This window comes from Tauraco erythrolophus, chromosome 11 (genome assembly GCF_009769465.1).
Source record: "Tauraco erythrolophus isolate bTauEry1 chromosome 11, bTauEry1.pri, whole genome shotgun sequence".
Taxonomy (NCBI): Eukaryota; Metazoa; Chordata; class Aves; order Musophagiformes; family Musophagidae; genus Tauraco; species Tauraco erythrolophus.
The window spans coordinates 12,725,006-12,740,070 of record NC_141475.1 but is presented as its reverse complement, the minus strand read 5'-3'; the positions used below and the strand labels follow the sequence as shown (position 1 = coordinate 12,740,070).

Here is a 15,065-nt window from a genome sequence, read left to right as displayed (position 1 = left end):
TGAGACACAGATTCTGTTTTCTGTAATTTGTATTCTTATTTTATTTTAAAATAATTCTTTAATTATTATTTTATTCTGCTGCTTTGCAAGGATAGATCTGTATTTAGAAAACATTTTCTTATTAAATAGCCATTAACACTGGCCTCCTAAGACATGCAGCGTACGGCTGTGTTGTGTGCCAGACCTTTTAGAGAATGTTCACAAGTTCTTGATAGTGGGAACGTTGGCACTCCTTCGGCATCTCACCTGGGTTAGCAACACCGTGCTGCCGTGAGCAGGTTTTGGTTTTATTTAACCTCTGCAGTTACAGCCCTTGCAGCTGCTCCAGGTCCCTCAAACCAGCACACAGCCCTCGGGATCAGTGGAGCGGGCTGTTGGCTGCACGGTGGCCGTGGGTCTGAATCCCTTGGGGCTGGGCAGTGCCAGGGTGAAATCAGCACAGTTTGCTGGCTGGATGCTTGCATGTGAGTGTTTGTTACAGGTTCTTTAGATTCAGTCTGTCGGTGTAAATTTAACAGCCTATTATTGATAAAACGTTAGTGCTAATTAGAGGGATTTGACACGTCCTACAGGTGCTCTTATTTGCTAAATAAGGGTGTGGTTTTCTTTTGTATTCTACGCAGTGAATTTATGTGATTACTTCAGGCACACTGGAAAAACGTTTGCTGTTAAGATGGAATTAGTCCTCTGCAAATACCGTGTAGCATTTTTTGTGAAAGCAAACATTGAGTAGTAAATTTAAAAGTGACACTGCAATAGCATTGGTTTGTGTACCCGTGACGTTGTGTCCCTGCGTCCAAAACTTGCAGCTTTAACAACAGGCTGTAGACAGGTGGATTTTTGTGCCTGTGCAACTGCCACATGTGCCTGCCATCGAACAGGGCACTACCCGAGCGGCGTGGCTGCCATGGGAATGGGGCTCCTTGGAGCGGGTGCTGCTGGTGTCCATCTCCACGAGATGGCACCAAGGGATAGAAAGATATGGGACAGGTCGGTCTTGGGAACACCCGAACATGATTTTGCCACCTCGGTTCATTGTAGTGGCTGTCACAACAAAATTATGAATTCAGACGTAAGATACTCTTTTCTGACACATTTGATCTATGATTTATAAGACATCAGTAGAATGATGTGAAACCTCAGAGAGGGTGCAGTGTGGTGAAACGCAGTTCAGTATGCAAAATATTTAAAATCTCTTCCCCTTGGCATATGTCTGCCATATGCTGCCAGAACCATATGCTTACTGCAAGTAAACATTTTTTATAGTGGTGCAAGAAATTGAAGCAGAAAGTTCCTGGATTGGATTGATGTTTAATTGAAACACTGTATCACTGATTCTCACTGGTGTTACACCAGTGCTGAACTTGAGCAAGCTTTTGAAAATTAATCATTCTATCACAAAACGTTTCTGACTTTAAGCCAACGTAGCTGTAAGCTGATAAAAGTCGATGCCTTTCCTGCGCCTGCATGCAGTGTGTAAAGCAGCCGGAGGGCTTTTGTTCTCCAGTATCAACCAGTCAGTATCTAACTTGTACCTGTGTTTTGGTTTTCCTAAATTTCTGGTTTCGCTTGCTTCTGTCAAGCTATCCGCTTGCAAAAATAAGTAAGATAAATTTATGTCTTTAAGATAAAAAATACATAAATGTAGTGATGGTGTAGTGTCAGGAGGGATGTGAAGTAATGCTCATTGAGCTACAGAAATGGAAAATTCTTCAGATACCATTTTTTCTGCTTGTTTTAACAATATTGACAGATACCAAACAAAGTATCTGCCACATACTTACATGGGTCTTGGGTAAGTTTACTAAAGGAAACTACAAAGTTTAATACAGTAGGTACTCAAAATATCACTAACAAATGGAGGTAAGTAAAAGAAAGTTTAAGCTATATGAGTAGAAAGTATTGTCCAAGAAGCTTTTGTATGAATCTCACCATACTGGAATCAAAACAATTTAACATGTGCCTAATTGTAAAGATTAACTAATTAATACTCTTTCATTTTTAAGTACTATCTAAATTCTTCTGGTGAACTACTTTAAAGAATGAACTTAGATGTGATTAAAAAATTGAGACCAAGTGTCTTAGTGTTAACAGCCATTGTACATACAGTTTCCCCAGGTTTGAGCAGATGTAAATTCTGTCTATACTGCACAGACTGTACATTTAATTCCATAGGTACAATGTTGTACTATTAGCTTGCTGGCATGCTGTGAGATCTTGTGAATGCTAGAAACTGCAGGGAGTATTTTGCCTGCAGTTCAGATTGTCTTTGGTACCAAAGACAGACAATGAGAAGAGGCAAACCCATTGCAAAGGAGGCTTTATAGATTACAGAGGATTGCCTAGACAGACGTACTCTGGAAGAAACAATTAGATGTGTATAGGTCTAGATCCTATCTGCTGTACCTAGTAATTATTTCTATTTGTCTAGATCTTGTCCATATGAGTAATACAGTCATATGGTGCAATTAGTAGAAAACTTAACAGCATTGTAATTTCTTTAATGTATGAAGATCTTCTGATGGCATCTCTTCTGTATATTTTGACTGCAGCTTGCATCTGGTACAGAATTACTCTTTTTTATTAGTACTGTGCTTAGTATGAATTTTGGGCTGTGGTAACCTCCGTTTTCTTAAGAGAGCTGTGTTTTTTTTATTTCTAAATTTCACAGATCATAAGCACATCACAAAGACTGACCAATTCAGGGAGTGTTCTGATTGGGAGTCAATATAACCCAGCTCCAACAATGGTCACACAGACACACATAACAGAAGCTTCTGGCTGGGTCCCAGGGTAAGATTTTGATTTTATTTAAAGATATTTGAGGATCTGTTCTGATTTTTTTCCTTCATATATGCTGTTGTATCTATACGTTGGCTTATGGCCTCTAGTTCTTGGCACAACTAATAGCCTATTGTGCACTTTTGAAGTCTGGAGGATGAGAACACAGAAGTACAAGCACCAGTCACTTCACTGTCTGTTTTAATTTTGATTTATGGCAGTATCTGTTTCTTTGTGAAAATGGAGAGTCACAAATTCATGAGCCCTGTTAAAAGAAGCCTTTATTTTTTTCGTAAGTTCATGCTGTGTCCAGGTAGCTTTGCTGTTGAGTGTATCAGCAGGTCCCAACAGGGGGAGAGACTGTCAAAAACACTTCAAGAGGCATTTAAGAATAATTTTGCATGTAATCAGTGTCATATTCTTATTACTGTTTTACAGCAGCAACAAGTTTTCATGGAGTTCTGAGGTGCTCCAAAGTAATATGACTCTCTTCATCTCTTCTAAGGAATTCTGGTCTTTACAGTGTTTCATTATATATATATTTTTTTTTATACTAGTACTGCTGAGCTTATCTGTTTTGAGACAGCTGCAGTGCTTTGCCTCTGAAAAAGTAATTTATTTCTGTATCTGGGTTAATTTTTCTAAACAGGTGATGAAAGTCAGTAGTAGCTTTCCAGCTTTAGAGATGGGAAAATGGAGCATCTAGGACATAGCAGAAATGGGAGTATAATGTTGGTACCTTGACTTTCTTCATTCTGTGCTGTAAGCAAGGACTGTCATAGGCTTGTACTTCCCAGTCGCTATATTCCCACCATCGAGTCAATAAACTGCATGACCAGTTGAGCAGTTTTTAAGCTTGATTTTTCTTTTTGCTGAGTATGTGTTTATCTCCTCAGATATCTTTTGAATCTATTTAGTTCTGACTTTATTTCAAAAAGGAGTTGTCAAGGAATACTTTGTTTCTGCAAATTTTGTGAAATGGGAGGCCAGGCAGAAATTATTTCAGTAGCCAGAGGAGAGAAAAGCTATAGTGTCTGTGCACAGTTTGCTAAAACAGAATCAATGTCCATGAGCTTTCTTAAGCTCCATCCAAACCCAGGTGATGGAGATTCCCAGAGTTGCAGTGCATCAACCTTGTTTACCTATCAGGGGTTACTCAACTTGAATATCTGCAAAGGGATCAGGAGTGTGGGGGTTTTGTTCAGCCTATCTTTGGGCATTCCTTTCCACTCTTCCTTCTCTTCTGCCTTTCTTTCCAGTGTTCTGTTTTCTTAAATGGAGTCAAAAGTTTGAAAAGCATTCTTCTATTTTCATGTTTTCTTTAGTTTGTTACTGCTGACAGAACCAGGCCTTTTTTTGCAAAACAATAGATGTCTCTGAAACACACTATCGAACCGAGCTGTAAAACTGCCTGACGCGGTACTGCCGCCTCTGGAGCCTGGTTCCAGCCCAGTGCGGCCCCTGCCTGGCCCTGCTGTGCTCAGACCTGGGTTAAGCACCATGGGCAGGATCCCGCCGGCAGAAGGCTGGATGGGTTCTGGATTGCACTCCCGCACACGGGCAGCCTTTCGTGGCACAGGCACCCACCCACCACTTCCATTCAGCTCCCTGCGTAACATTGTCAGGTCCCAAATATACTGATGTTGTTGGTTGAAATATATAATATTATTCTTACCTAAGTTTGAATTGTTTTTCCTTAGGGACAGGAAACGGACTCGAGAATTTATAGAATCAGATTTTTCAGAAAGGTGAGTATTATCGAACATATATTTTATGTATAGAGTTATACCTGGTTTATTGCTTCAGATCTGCCCTTCAGAGAGATGGGTGTCCAGTTCCCACTTTCACTCCTCCACATAGAAGCTATGTTGTATGCTATTCCTTGTAGTTATAATTCATTACTCTTCCTGATTAACATATTTGCTGTTACAGATGATACTGGAAGTTGTGAAAAACAAACACAATGCATCTTCAGAAACAGAACTGTTCTAGTTTTCAATGTGACAAATACTTGTAAACAGATGATCTTTTCCTTTGCTTCCAAAACTTCTTTAAATGCATTCAAGGTGGTTTTATTTGTTTACCAGTCAGGGGTTACTCAACTTGAATATCTGCAAAGAGATCAGGAGTGTGGTTTTTTTTGTTCAAATCTTCCGGTATTCCTTTCCACTCTTCCTTCTCTGCTGCCCTTCTTTCCAATGTTTTATTTTCTTAAATATATTCAAAATTTTGAAAAGCATTCTTATATTTTAATGTTTTCCTTAGCTTGTTACTGTTGACAGAACTAAGCCTTTTTCTGTAAAATAACAGATCTCCCTGAAACATATTATCAAACCAAGCTGTAAAACTGTAATTAAAAAACCCCAGCAATACAGCTGAGCTTTTTAAAAGCTTCTGTTGAAATATGCATCCAAATCTAGCTTGTGTGATGAAATCAATTGCTCCTGTTTTTTCCATTACCATTATTTAAGGTTGTGCTTTTCTGGGGGAAGAGAGTGAATGGAAGATAACCGTGACAGTTACTAATTTGGCACCATAAAAACCAATGAGTATGTACTTACTCTCCATAAAAGAGATTCTTGTATCTCAGTCTTAACTGTGGTGGCACAGACACTAAACTTGGTCACTTGGAGAATTAAGGGATCTTTTGCTGTATTGTAAATAGGGATGTCTGAGCCTGTCTATTTTAAGCACAACCATGAGAGTTCCCTGTAAATCTGGCTTCCAGGGACATAAACAGCCTGTGAGGTTTTCTCCCTTTTTTTGATTGTTCTTTTGTGAAACTACCTGGAGATGAATTACAAATCCAGTTTTTTACACATCTGCCCAGTAGCATGTGTTCCAATACTATCAACGTAGAAATCGCCGAGAAAGGGCTCCCGTGTACTTTTTTGCCAACTTGTAAGAAACAAGAAACATTCAAAAAAGCGTAACAGTTTTATTTTTCATTCAAGCAGTACGTAATGTCACGAGTCCTGATTCCTGTTGCAAAAGGTAGACCTTTTGCTGTGTAAAAAAGTAGCTTATTAAGATTCAGTGTATTAAAATAACCACTTTTCTCCCTTCAGTAAGAGAAGCAAAAAAGGAGATAAAAATGGGAAGGGTCTCAGGCATTTTTCAATGAAAGTATGTGAAAAAGTTCAACGTAAAGGAACAACTTCGTACAATGAAGTCGCTGATGAGCTGGTATCAGAATTCACAAATTCTAACAGCCACCTAGCTACAGATTCGGTAAGCAAATACGTGTTGAAATCTGTAATACTATTACAAAATTGTCTGGTTTATCGTGGAATTCTGTTCCTTCCATTTCTGTGCTGTCCTGCCATGTTCCATACTTTCCTTCACTTAACTACTTCCCAAATATGAAGACTTACCCTCTCAATTTAAAAATACATAATTAAAATGAAGATTTGAACTCCCTCTAAATTATAAACAAAATAGATTTCTTTTGGCAGAGTTCTCTATTTCAAAAAAATGCTCCTCTTGTACCCACCATAAGTGGCCCAGTCAGGCTTTTCAACTGCTTGCCACGATGGGAATTTTCTGCACAGAGGTGTCAAGCAGGCCTGAAGGTTCCATTTGCGACCAAACACCTCATGTGATATCAGGTGGTAGCACAGCTGAAGGCATCATGTAATACCACTCTGACTTAAACTGCCGTTTTGGCTTTTTACCTTCTACATATCTATGACAGATGTGTTTGATTTTTTTTTTTCCTTTTTGAGTTCTGTTGCAATTAATGCTGCATTGTTTTCTTAGCAGGCTTATGATCAGAAAAATATTAGACGGAGAGTTTACGATGCCCTTAATGTCCTGATGGCAATGAACATAATTTCAAAGGAGAAGAAGGAAATCAGATGGATCGGCCTTCCTACAAACTCAGCTCAGGAATGTCAGAATCTAGAGGTAAAGTGAGGTGGGAAATTCTGTGTGGTTCATGGGCTGTGATAATGAAGCTGCTCTACTCTAGAAGAGGGTTTTTTCTCAATTTGAACCTCATTGATTTTGATTCATATAAAATGAATTTATATTAAAATATAACTTTGGATATTTTAATAAGCTGAAAGAATATGTTTATTTCAGTTTTATTTAGTATACGTTACATTAAGTTTAAAAAACCTGTTTATCTTACAGAAATAGACATTGATTAAATCAGATATAACTTTTAAGATTGAAGTCTGTAGTAGCCTGAATTAAGCAGAACAAAGTCAAAATAATTTGTGGTGCAGCTGTCCTTACAAAATGGTATACATTTGAAAGGAGATCAATTTTCCTTTAATGCATGTACTTGGAAATGCCATTCAAAGGAAATTAAATTGAAAAATAATTCTTGCTAGGATATCAAATACTAGTCATGAACTGGCAGGGGGGAAAATGACGTTTTACTTAGGTTATTTCCATGATTTTTCCAGCAGGCTAAGAGTTACCATGTTTTTGCAAGGATGCCAAAATTTATATGCACAAATAAATACATGCTTCTCCTTCAGGCCAAATGCTCCGTAAATAAAAAGCACAAGTTACTGTATTTACGGCAGAGTTCTGTAATGACTGCCTGTAAATACATTTTAATAGCTACTATGTGATACTTGTGACTTTAAATATCTTAAAATGTTTGTAGGGTACCTCTCCAGTACAAACCAGTCTTTTTTGTGCAGGTTCATTTACATGAATTGTCTTTCTAAATGTAGTAAGAAAAAAAGCTTTTACTATCCTTCTTCATTAGAGCAACTCGGAAAATACATCCACCCAAGGAGTATCGGGCATATAATGCCCAATCGTTATAGTCCAGGATTCTTTTTTTTTTTTTTTAAATTATGGTTAAATCTACATTTTACATGCATTCATGTGAATGTATTATCTTCAGTATAGGTTACTGTTACAAACATGGAACTGGAATTTCATTGTCATCTACAATGATCATATGCTATTCACTCTTTCAGGCTCTAATTATTTACGCACAAAATGGAAGCCAGGCATATTTTCTTAAAGTGTTGCTTCCTATGACATAATAGAAAATAAAGCTGCATTTTCATGGTGTGAAAATCAGAATTCATTTTGCTTCTAAAGCTGTATAAAGCGCCAACTCTTCTTATGGTGTAATTCTGTAATAAGATTACTAGTACAAAAATGAGAAATCAGTACAAAAGCGTTTGTTATATAGAAACCATGTCTAAATTATATCTTTATTGGTTTTAAGAGTTATATTTGTTCCAGCAGAGAAAATAGTCTACTGTGTTCTGAAGGATGCAGTTTAAGATTAAAGGGAGGGGACCACCACAAAGCAACATTGTAAATAAAATAGGGAGCGTTTAGGCCAGCTAAATTTTAAAAGACTGCATCATTTAGCTTCAGTGGTTGAATGAAAAGGTAATATTTTTGGGAGCAGTGTTCCGGTGCTGGCATCAACAGGATGATGAGGAAGAATACCTTATAAATGTGATGACTATTGTCCAATTCTTAGTATTGCCCCAGAACACAACTGAAACACCGTTGGTTGTATCTGCAGTGGCAGTAGACATCCAGCACTACTAGTGTCCCAAACACTGTGTGTTTATGTTGAAGATAGCTTTGCCCCATCAAATGACGTGAGCAAAACTGTTGCAAGAAGTGGATTCCGCGCTCATGTAGGAAATGTTACCTCTACCCCCTTTTTACTGCTGAAATCTTGTCAGTTTTATCAAGTCTCAAATGAGTAGTCCAACAAAACGCAGAGGTCACTGGAAAGATGCAGGTGATGATCCTGAGCTCAGTCTCCACAGGTTTATGTCTAGTGGCTTGTAGCTGGCAGAACAGTAGAAGGGAAAAAAAAACAACAAAGCACCACCTCAGGCAAGCATTTAATGTGGTGCTAGTCGGCACTCAGCACACAATACAAAAGAAGAGGAATGGGTGGGCAAAAGAATACAGTGTCTTGTAATGATTGATTCTTTACTGGAATTAAAATTGTTGTCCAAGAAAGAAATGACGGTTTGTCAGACCTGTGTTATGGAGAAACTCATGTAACTATGCGATTAGTCTGTTTGAAAAAGAAGCAAATATATGGCAAATGCATATGGCCAAGAGACTTGTGCAATGTACTTACTGTGCCATGGAATTCTCCACCATTTACAAAGAAAGTATGGATTTTGCCAATGGTGCTAGCACACTGACGTAACTGTAACCCTGTTTAGTTAGCCAGAACAGACAAGGTAACTAAGTAATCATCTTGATGCATTTACATTTATGCTTTAAGATAGAAAAACAGAAGCGGATTGAAAGGATAAAACAGAAGCGAGCCCAACTACAAGAACTGCTGCTGCAGGTATATTTAATTTTTTTTTTTTTTTCTATAAATGCAGTTATCAAGTGTGAATCTGACATGTTAGAACTTCTGAAATTATTTCTAGATGTATTTAGTAGCTATGATTATACTAGGGAAGAAAAGCTTCATGCTGGCAACCCTTCTGGATTCTAGTAGGGGAACCCCTTACCCTCACTTTCTGGTTCATTTTTACCTGTTGTAAAACAGTGTGCAGCATCTGCATGCCACAAGGTTTTTTAAGTGTTCTGCTGAGGCTTTGTCAACATTAGTGGGAATGGGAACAACTCATGGGTCCCCTTTGTTGATTCCAAGTCCTCCCAGAGTTACCTTCTCTAAGTAGTCCTTATTGCAAAATTTCTCTTTGATTCTAAGCTATGAAATTTACAGCTGAACTTGTGTAAATGTGTGCAGAGTTGTTTCGGGGAGATGACCTTTCTGGATCCTAAAAATGGAAGACTGGCAAATCCAGCTCTCTTACATTCTGACATGCACCTTTGAGATGACTAGAGTTTTGGCTTTGATTGCAGAAATATATTTAAAATGCATCTTTGCTTATAAAGTAACATTTTATAAATAGTTATGAGCATTCTTAAGTGCTTTGGTCTGTGCAGACTTTCAGTAATTTAAATGCAAACAGGTGATAAGGGTCTATTTTCTTCCTGGTGCAACTGTATTGATACAATTTTCATGTAATTACATATGCACTGAAACTTAAATATTTGATGCTTCTCCTTTTTTCCATCATCAGGAACAGTTTCTCTACTTAGGGCACAATTCTGATCCTGTCTGACATAATAAATTAGCAGCTTCTCTAAGAGTAATGTGAAATTATCCTAGTGAAAAAAGGCAACTCGGGCCCTCCTAATTATTAGTCTGAAAATGACAGAGTTGCACTCCCTACTATCTACAGCTGTCATTATTTCCTTGATTATGTTCACTGGCAAATGGTTTACCAGTCCTTTGAGACTCATTCTGTCTATCCATCTTCCCCTTAAGGGGAATAAGTAGTGCCTCAAAGTGGGTAAGTACACAGACTTCCAATCCCTCAAAAAACACTTCCTAAAAACGCATATTTTCATACACATGCAGTCAGAGATACAAGAGTTCAGTAGAGAGCGAGTGATACCACAAATCTGTTTAACAACTTTCAGGGGAGAATTTCAAAACTAACTCTTTTGAGGAGAGAAAAGAGGGTGATGGATGAGAAGGGGAAGAGAATATGGATCATGGGAAGTGGGGGAATGCTGCCATTTCTGTTAACTTTTGTTTCACTATAACTAGCTCTGAGTCTGAGGTAATTACACACATCAAATACCAGAGACGGCCTCTGACTCCAGTGCCTTTTCATAGAGGAATGGGGAAGCCTTCTCCACCAAGCTTTATCACTCTCTTCTGGTTTCTTCTCCAGGGATTGGGGTGGGGGGCATAGCCGTTAGGATATGTGTGAAAAATTTGTGTTGTAACTTCTGTTCCTGGTGAGCTTCACTAGTGCAAAGAAGAAGTCAGGCCACAACTTAACTTTCTGACAGAAAATTACTGGAGGTATTGAGTTAGGAAATAAGAGCTAAGAAGTTCCACTTCCTGGGCATTCTGATGTCTTCTCTTTTATTGTCAGTGATCATTTTTTCTTTCTTTCTCCAGCAAATAGCATTCAAAAACTTGGTACAAAGAAATCAGCAGAATGAACAACAAAATCAAGGCCCTCCAGCTTTGAACTCAACAATACAGCTGCCTTTCTTAATAGTCAACACTAGCAAAAGAACAGTTATAGACTGCAGCATATCAAGTGATAAGTGAGTGTTTATGGAATCAATTTTTAGATTTTTTTTCTTGTGGACTAGAATTTTTCTTTAGAAAAATAGTTTACTAAAAGTAATTATGTATTTGAATTCACTACTGTCATTTCAGGGGGATGTTTTGTTTTTTTTAAAAAATGTTTAATGCAACTGCAGTAGTAACAGGAACAAGTTTATCAACACTTCTTTACAGCCACTAGGTAAAACAAGCTGACTTGTGCTGTTGTAAAAGGCACCTCAGAGTGACGTTTCAGAGAGCGCTCACAGCCCTGGAGAAATAACTGAATGAAATGATATCCAAGGACAGCACTAGCCTTTAACGAAGCAGTAGTGCTTCTTAATTCGTGTTCCTAACATGCCATAAATGTATTTAGTCAGAAACACAAGGTGAACGTAACACAAAGTAACATCCTAGAGGTGGTATAACAACTTTGAAAGTGTCTTTTAAGAGCAAAAAGATTGCACCTAGCTCTTTGAAAGAATAAAAGGAAGGAAATTACCTAGAAATTTGTAGTATTGTCTTTGTAAGCAAACTGCTACAGTTGTCCTCATATTAATACGAAAATCTTCCACTTATGTACTTCTGTGTGATTATGCATGTCATCCTGTGAAAAATAATAGCTGGAAGTATGAGGCACTGTTTCGTTAACTGTGAATTGGATCACACCTAGTTTATTAGCTGAAAATAGCTGGATTTGCTTTAATACTGTAGATTACAGGTGCCACTCTGTGGTATACAAATCCTGTATTGAACTTCATGTCAATTAGCATACAGCAAAAATAGGCAGTCTCTAGTAACCTAGGCACTAACATGCAAAAAAGCAGTACTATTGAACTTCAATTTTTTGTAGAAAATAAGACCGAAGTCCAGTACATTCGGTGACAGAGCTTTTGGAATACTCCTGTCAGCACTGCAGTTCAGCAAGTTGTGAATTTTGGGATGGATATTGTTTTAGCTTAACTATATCCTCATTTTATAGGCATACTATACAGTTCTTACTGTACTCTTAAACAGGGCTCTATATTTAGGCTTTAAGTCATTAAAAAGTTGAACAGTTTCGTACTGAAACTTCAGAACTGCTGCTTTGAAGTTGCCAGTGTTTAAACTGGTATTTGGGATCTAGAGAAGGGTTAACACACTTCTACAATCTCAAACTATAAGAAAACACTACTGCTAAAACTGAGCACACCAAAACTACCTAATTTGTTGATATTTCAGTTTATATAACCCAGCCTCAATACTACTATCATCTGAAGATCATTAGGTGTACAACCCAAATTAAAAAAAGCTTTTCACTGTGGTTATTATTTGTGCAAGTGACTAGTGGCAGCAGCAGTATGTAGATAAACACTGCCAGAAACTGCTGGTATTTAAACCACTGTTACATCGATCTGCTAAATAAAGCAGCTGGCAAAAGTGGTCTCAGTTTGGAGAACTCAAATTCTGTATTTCATTGGAGAGTGTTTGTGCTGTCTAACCCTATTACTGGTCAACTTGAGTGTTGGCCCTTCATGTGGTTTCAGCCTCAGTTAATAACCCACTGTTGTAATGGGCTTCCATTTTCTTTTCTTCTCCCAAATAACATTTATATAAAGCATTGGTTGGTTGGTATTTATGATGCAGCAGCAGGTGACATTAGAAAGTCCAATGAACAGATAAACTCCCAGCATTAGCTACTCAAAACTATTTATGGAGCATCTTCCAAAAGAAAATAATTGCTTGGAACAGTGGTACATATAAGGGGGATTTAGCATCATGAGGAACATAGGTTTCTGTCTTCTCAGTTTTTTCTTATGCAAGGACAGGCTTCAGACAAAATAGAATGAAGTTTCTTACACGTTAAACAAAGAGGTTATTGGGCAAGGTTTTTTTCAAGTTTGAGAAGGCAGACAGGTGACAAGCAACGTACTGGGAATGACATTTCTGAAGCTGGAGTAAAGAAAAGCAGACCCTTCAGATAAAAAGGAAGAAGTTAAAAATTATGTTGAAAAGATGAGACATCTGAACAAGTAAGTCTCATTTAAACAGGAAAAATGTATTTAGTGCTTCTATGTAAATGCTCTTGATCTTAGGATAAAGAAGAGAGAAACCAGAATACCTAGTTTTAAAGAAGCATTCACACACAACAGACGTATCAGAAACCTGGAAAATTAAGGGTACAAGAGCCTACATGTTTTTTCTAATGTACAGCATTGTATCTCCAATGGCAAAATCTTCCGCACTTCCTATTAGAATAGAGATGTTCTAGAGAAAGAATCGCCTGCAAGAGCAAAAAATCCAAAATAAATTCATTCTTGATCAAACTTGCCATTACCATGGGAAACGGACAGGAACTCTATTGGCCTGTGGACCTGGCTTTTAGCACTAAATAATAAGATCGCGGCACAGTAGATCATTCTATGAGAACAAAAGTTGATTTCTCAATAACAGCCAAAATAATGCTGGGAATTACTAGGGGAAAAAAAGCAAGGAATACAATGTTAAACTAGATGAGTATAGTGCTCTTATCTGGAATACTCTGTGCTGTCTTGTTGGAAAAAGTACAGCATCACCAGAAGAGAGGCACAGAAGGCAGCAACATGACTGAAGCTATGGAAAGGCTTTTACAGAAGGAACAGATGGACTCTTTGGCCTCAAAAAGAGAAGACAGTGGACTCATAGGTGTCTGTAAAATCATGGATGACACGGGGGAATGTGCATAGAGAAGAGCTGTACAGAATTGCTTCTTAAACTTGAGACATTAACAGAAGATACCAGGTGACAAGTTTTAGACAAAAAGAATTCAAGTGTTTTTGTAACAGTCTGTGCAGATCATAGCACTTGATGTTGTGCAAGTCAAAAAGAGGTCATGTCAAGTCCCTGAAAGAAAACCCTCAAATAGCTGTTAATGGCAAAGGTAGACAGGTAGAGGCTGCAGGTTACCAGAAACTGTATTTCTTTAAGATTCTTTGGAAACTTGCAGGGGGCAAAAAGGAGTTGCGTTCCTTTCGAACATCTGGTATTTGACCACAACACATGGGAGGATAAATGCAGAGCTATCCATAAATACAGCCTTTAATCCCGTACCATAAATGCTGAATTCAGTTGTTACTTAGCACACAGCTTGCTGGTAGTGACGTGGTGTGACAGTGGTCTCGCATCCCCTGTTTCTGTAAGCACAGTTGCATGTCTTGAGCTGCACCAGTCTAGGTAGCAGGAGTGTAATTGTACCAGTTAAAGGTATAGTGACACATCTTATTTTCCCTTTTAATGTGGTTATGCTTAAATAAATATAGCTGCACAATAATACCGTATGAGTCACAAAAGAAATGATGCCTGTAACTGACGAGTACACCTATTACAAACAGTGTAGATTTCTAGATGAAAATTTTGTGTCTAGGCACAAAAGATGGAACTTTTCCAAAGTTATTGGATAAGGTATAAGAAAATGAGTATTAATAAAACCTATCAAGAAAATCCATATGTAACACCAGCTTGGACAGCTGGTGACTTTCCTTTTAAAGATGGTTTCTCATGGATGGGTTCCTTTTCCTGGGATAAAGGTTTTGTGAGCACAAAATGAGGCACTGGGAACTAGCCTTATATTGTAGTCCCTGGACCAGTGCTGTCCAGGCTTTTAATAGCCTGTAATCATAGCATTAGGTCAGTCTAGATGCCCCTGCTTTTCTTAAAGCTATATTAAGTTTATATCACTATTTCCGCTTTTATATGCCATGAAAAACATTTTGAGAGTCCTGCAGCAGAAATGGTAAGTTGTGAACGTACAGGACTCTGAACAGACTGCTTTGTGAGCTGCATCCAAACGTGTCAAAAAAGCAAAGTTATACCAAGGAAAATAGGTCAGTTCACAGGAGGAGTGTTGCACATTAGAACAGAAAGTGAAATGCAAAAGAAGCAAAACCAAAATAGTTATTTTGATGCCAGGGCTGCAGGTGACCTTTAAAAGTATTCAGTTTAGTACAAGTGAGGGTTCATGTTTAGTGAAGCCTCCCTCTTCCCCTTTGAATCTGTTTAATGAGGTAGAAAATTTTAGACTTTCTTCCTACAGTGGTGAAGTTACATTAATTGAGAAAGTGCCGTTTTAAACCTTGTAAGCATGCCAGTCACAGAGCAGAAGAGAAGTGTTTGCTGCACCTTTTTTTCTTTGAGAACCCTTTACAGATAACAAAGAATCTAGACACTTCAG

At 38.0% G+C, this 15,065-nt stretch overlaps 1 protein-coding gene across 5 annotated transcripts in view; it reads left to right on the top strand.

Moving 5' to 3' along the window:
• The window catches only part of TFDP2 (transcription factor Dp-2), a 47,055-nt gene that overhangs the window by 18,791 nt on the left and 13,199 nt on the right, over nt 1–15,065 (top strand). For 2 of the 5 annotated variants that reach the window (XM_086618652.1, XM_086618654.1), the window contains exons 4-9: nt 2,672–2,793; nt 4,482–4,529; nt 5,850–6,012; nt 6,541–6,687; nt 9,014–9,082; nt 10,724–10,875. In XM_086618652.1, coding sequence (XP_086474778.1) covers nt 2,672–2,793; nt 4,482–4,529; nt 5,850–6,012; nt 6,541–6,687; nt 9,014–9,082; nt 10,724–10,875 — 701 coding nt within the window. The remainder of the gene's footprint in view (nt 1–2,671; nt 2,794–4,481; nt 4,530–5,849; nt 6,013–6,540; nt 6,688–9,013; nt 9,083–10,723; nt 10,876–15,065) is intronic. The other 3 variants (XM_086618653.1, XM_009980439.2, XM_086618655.1) reach the window with 3 other exon arrangements.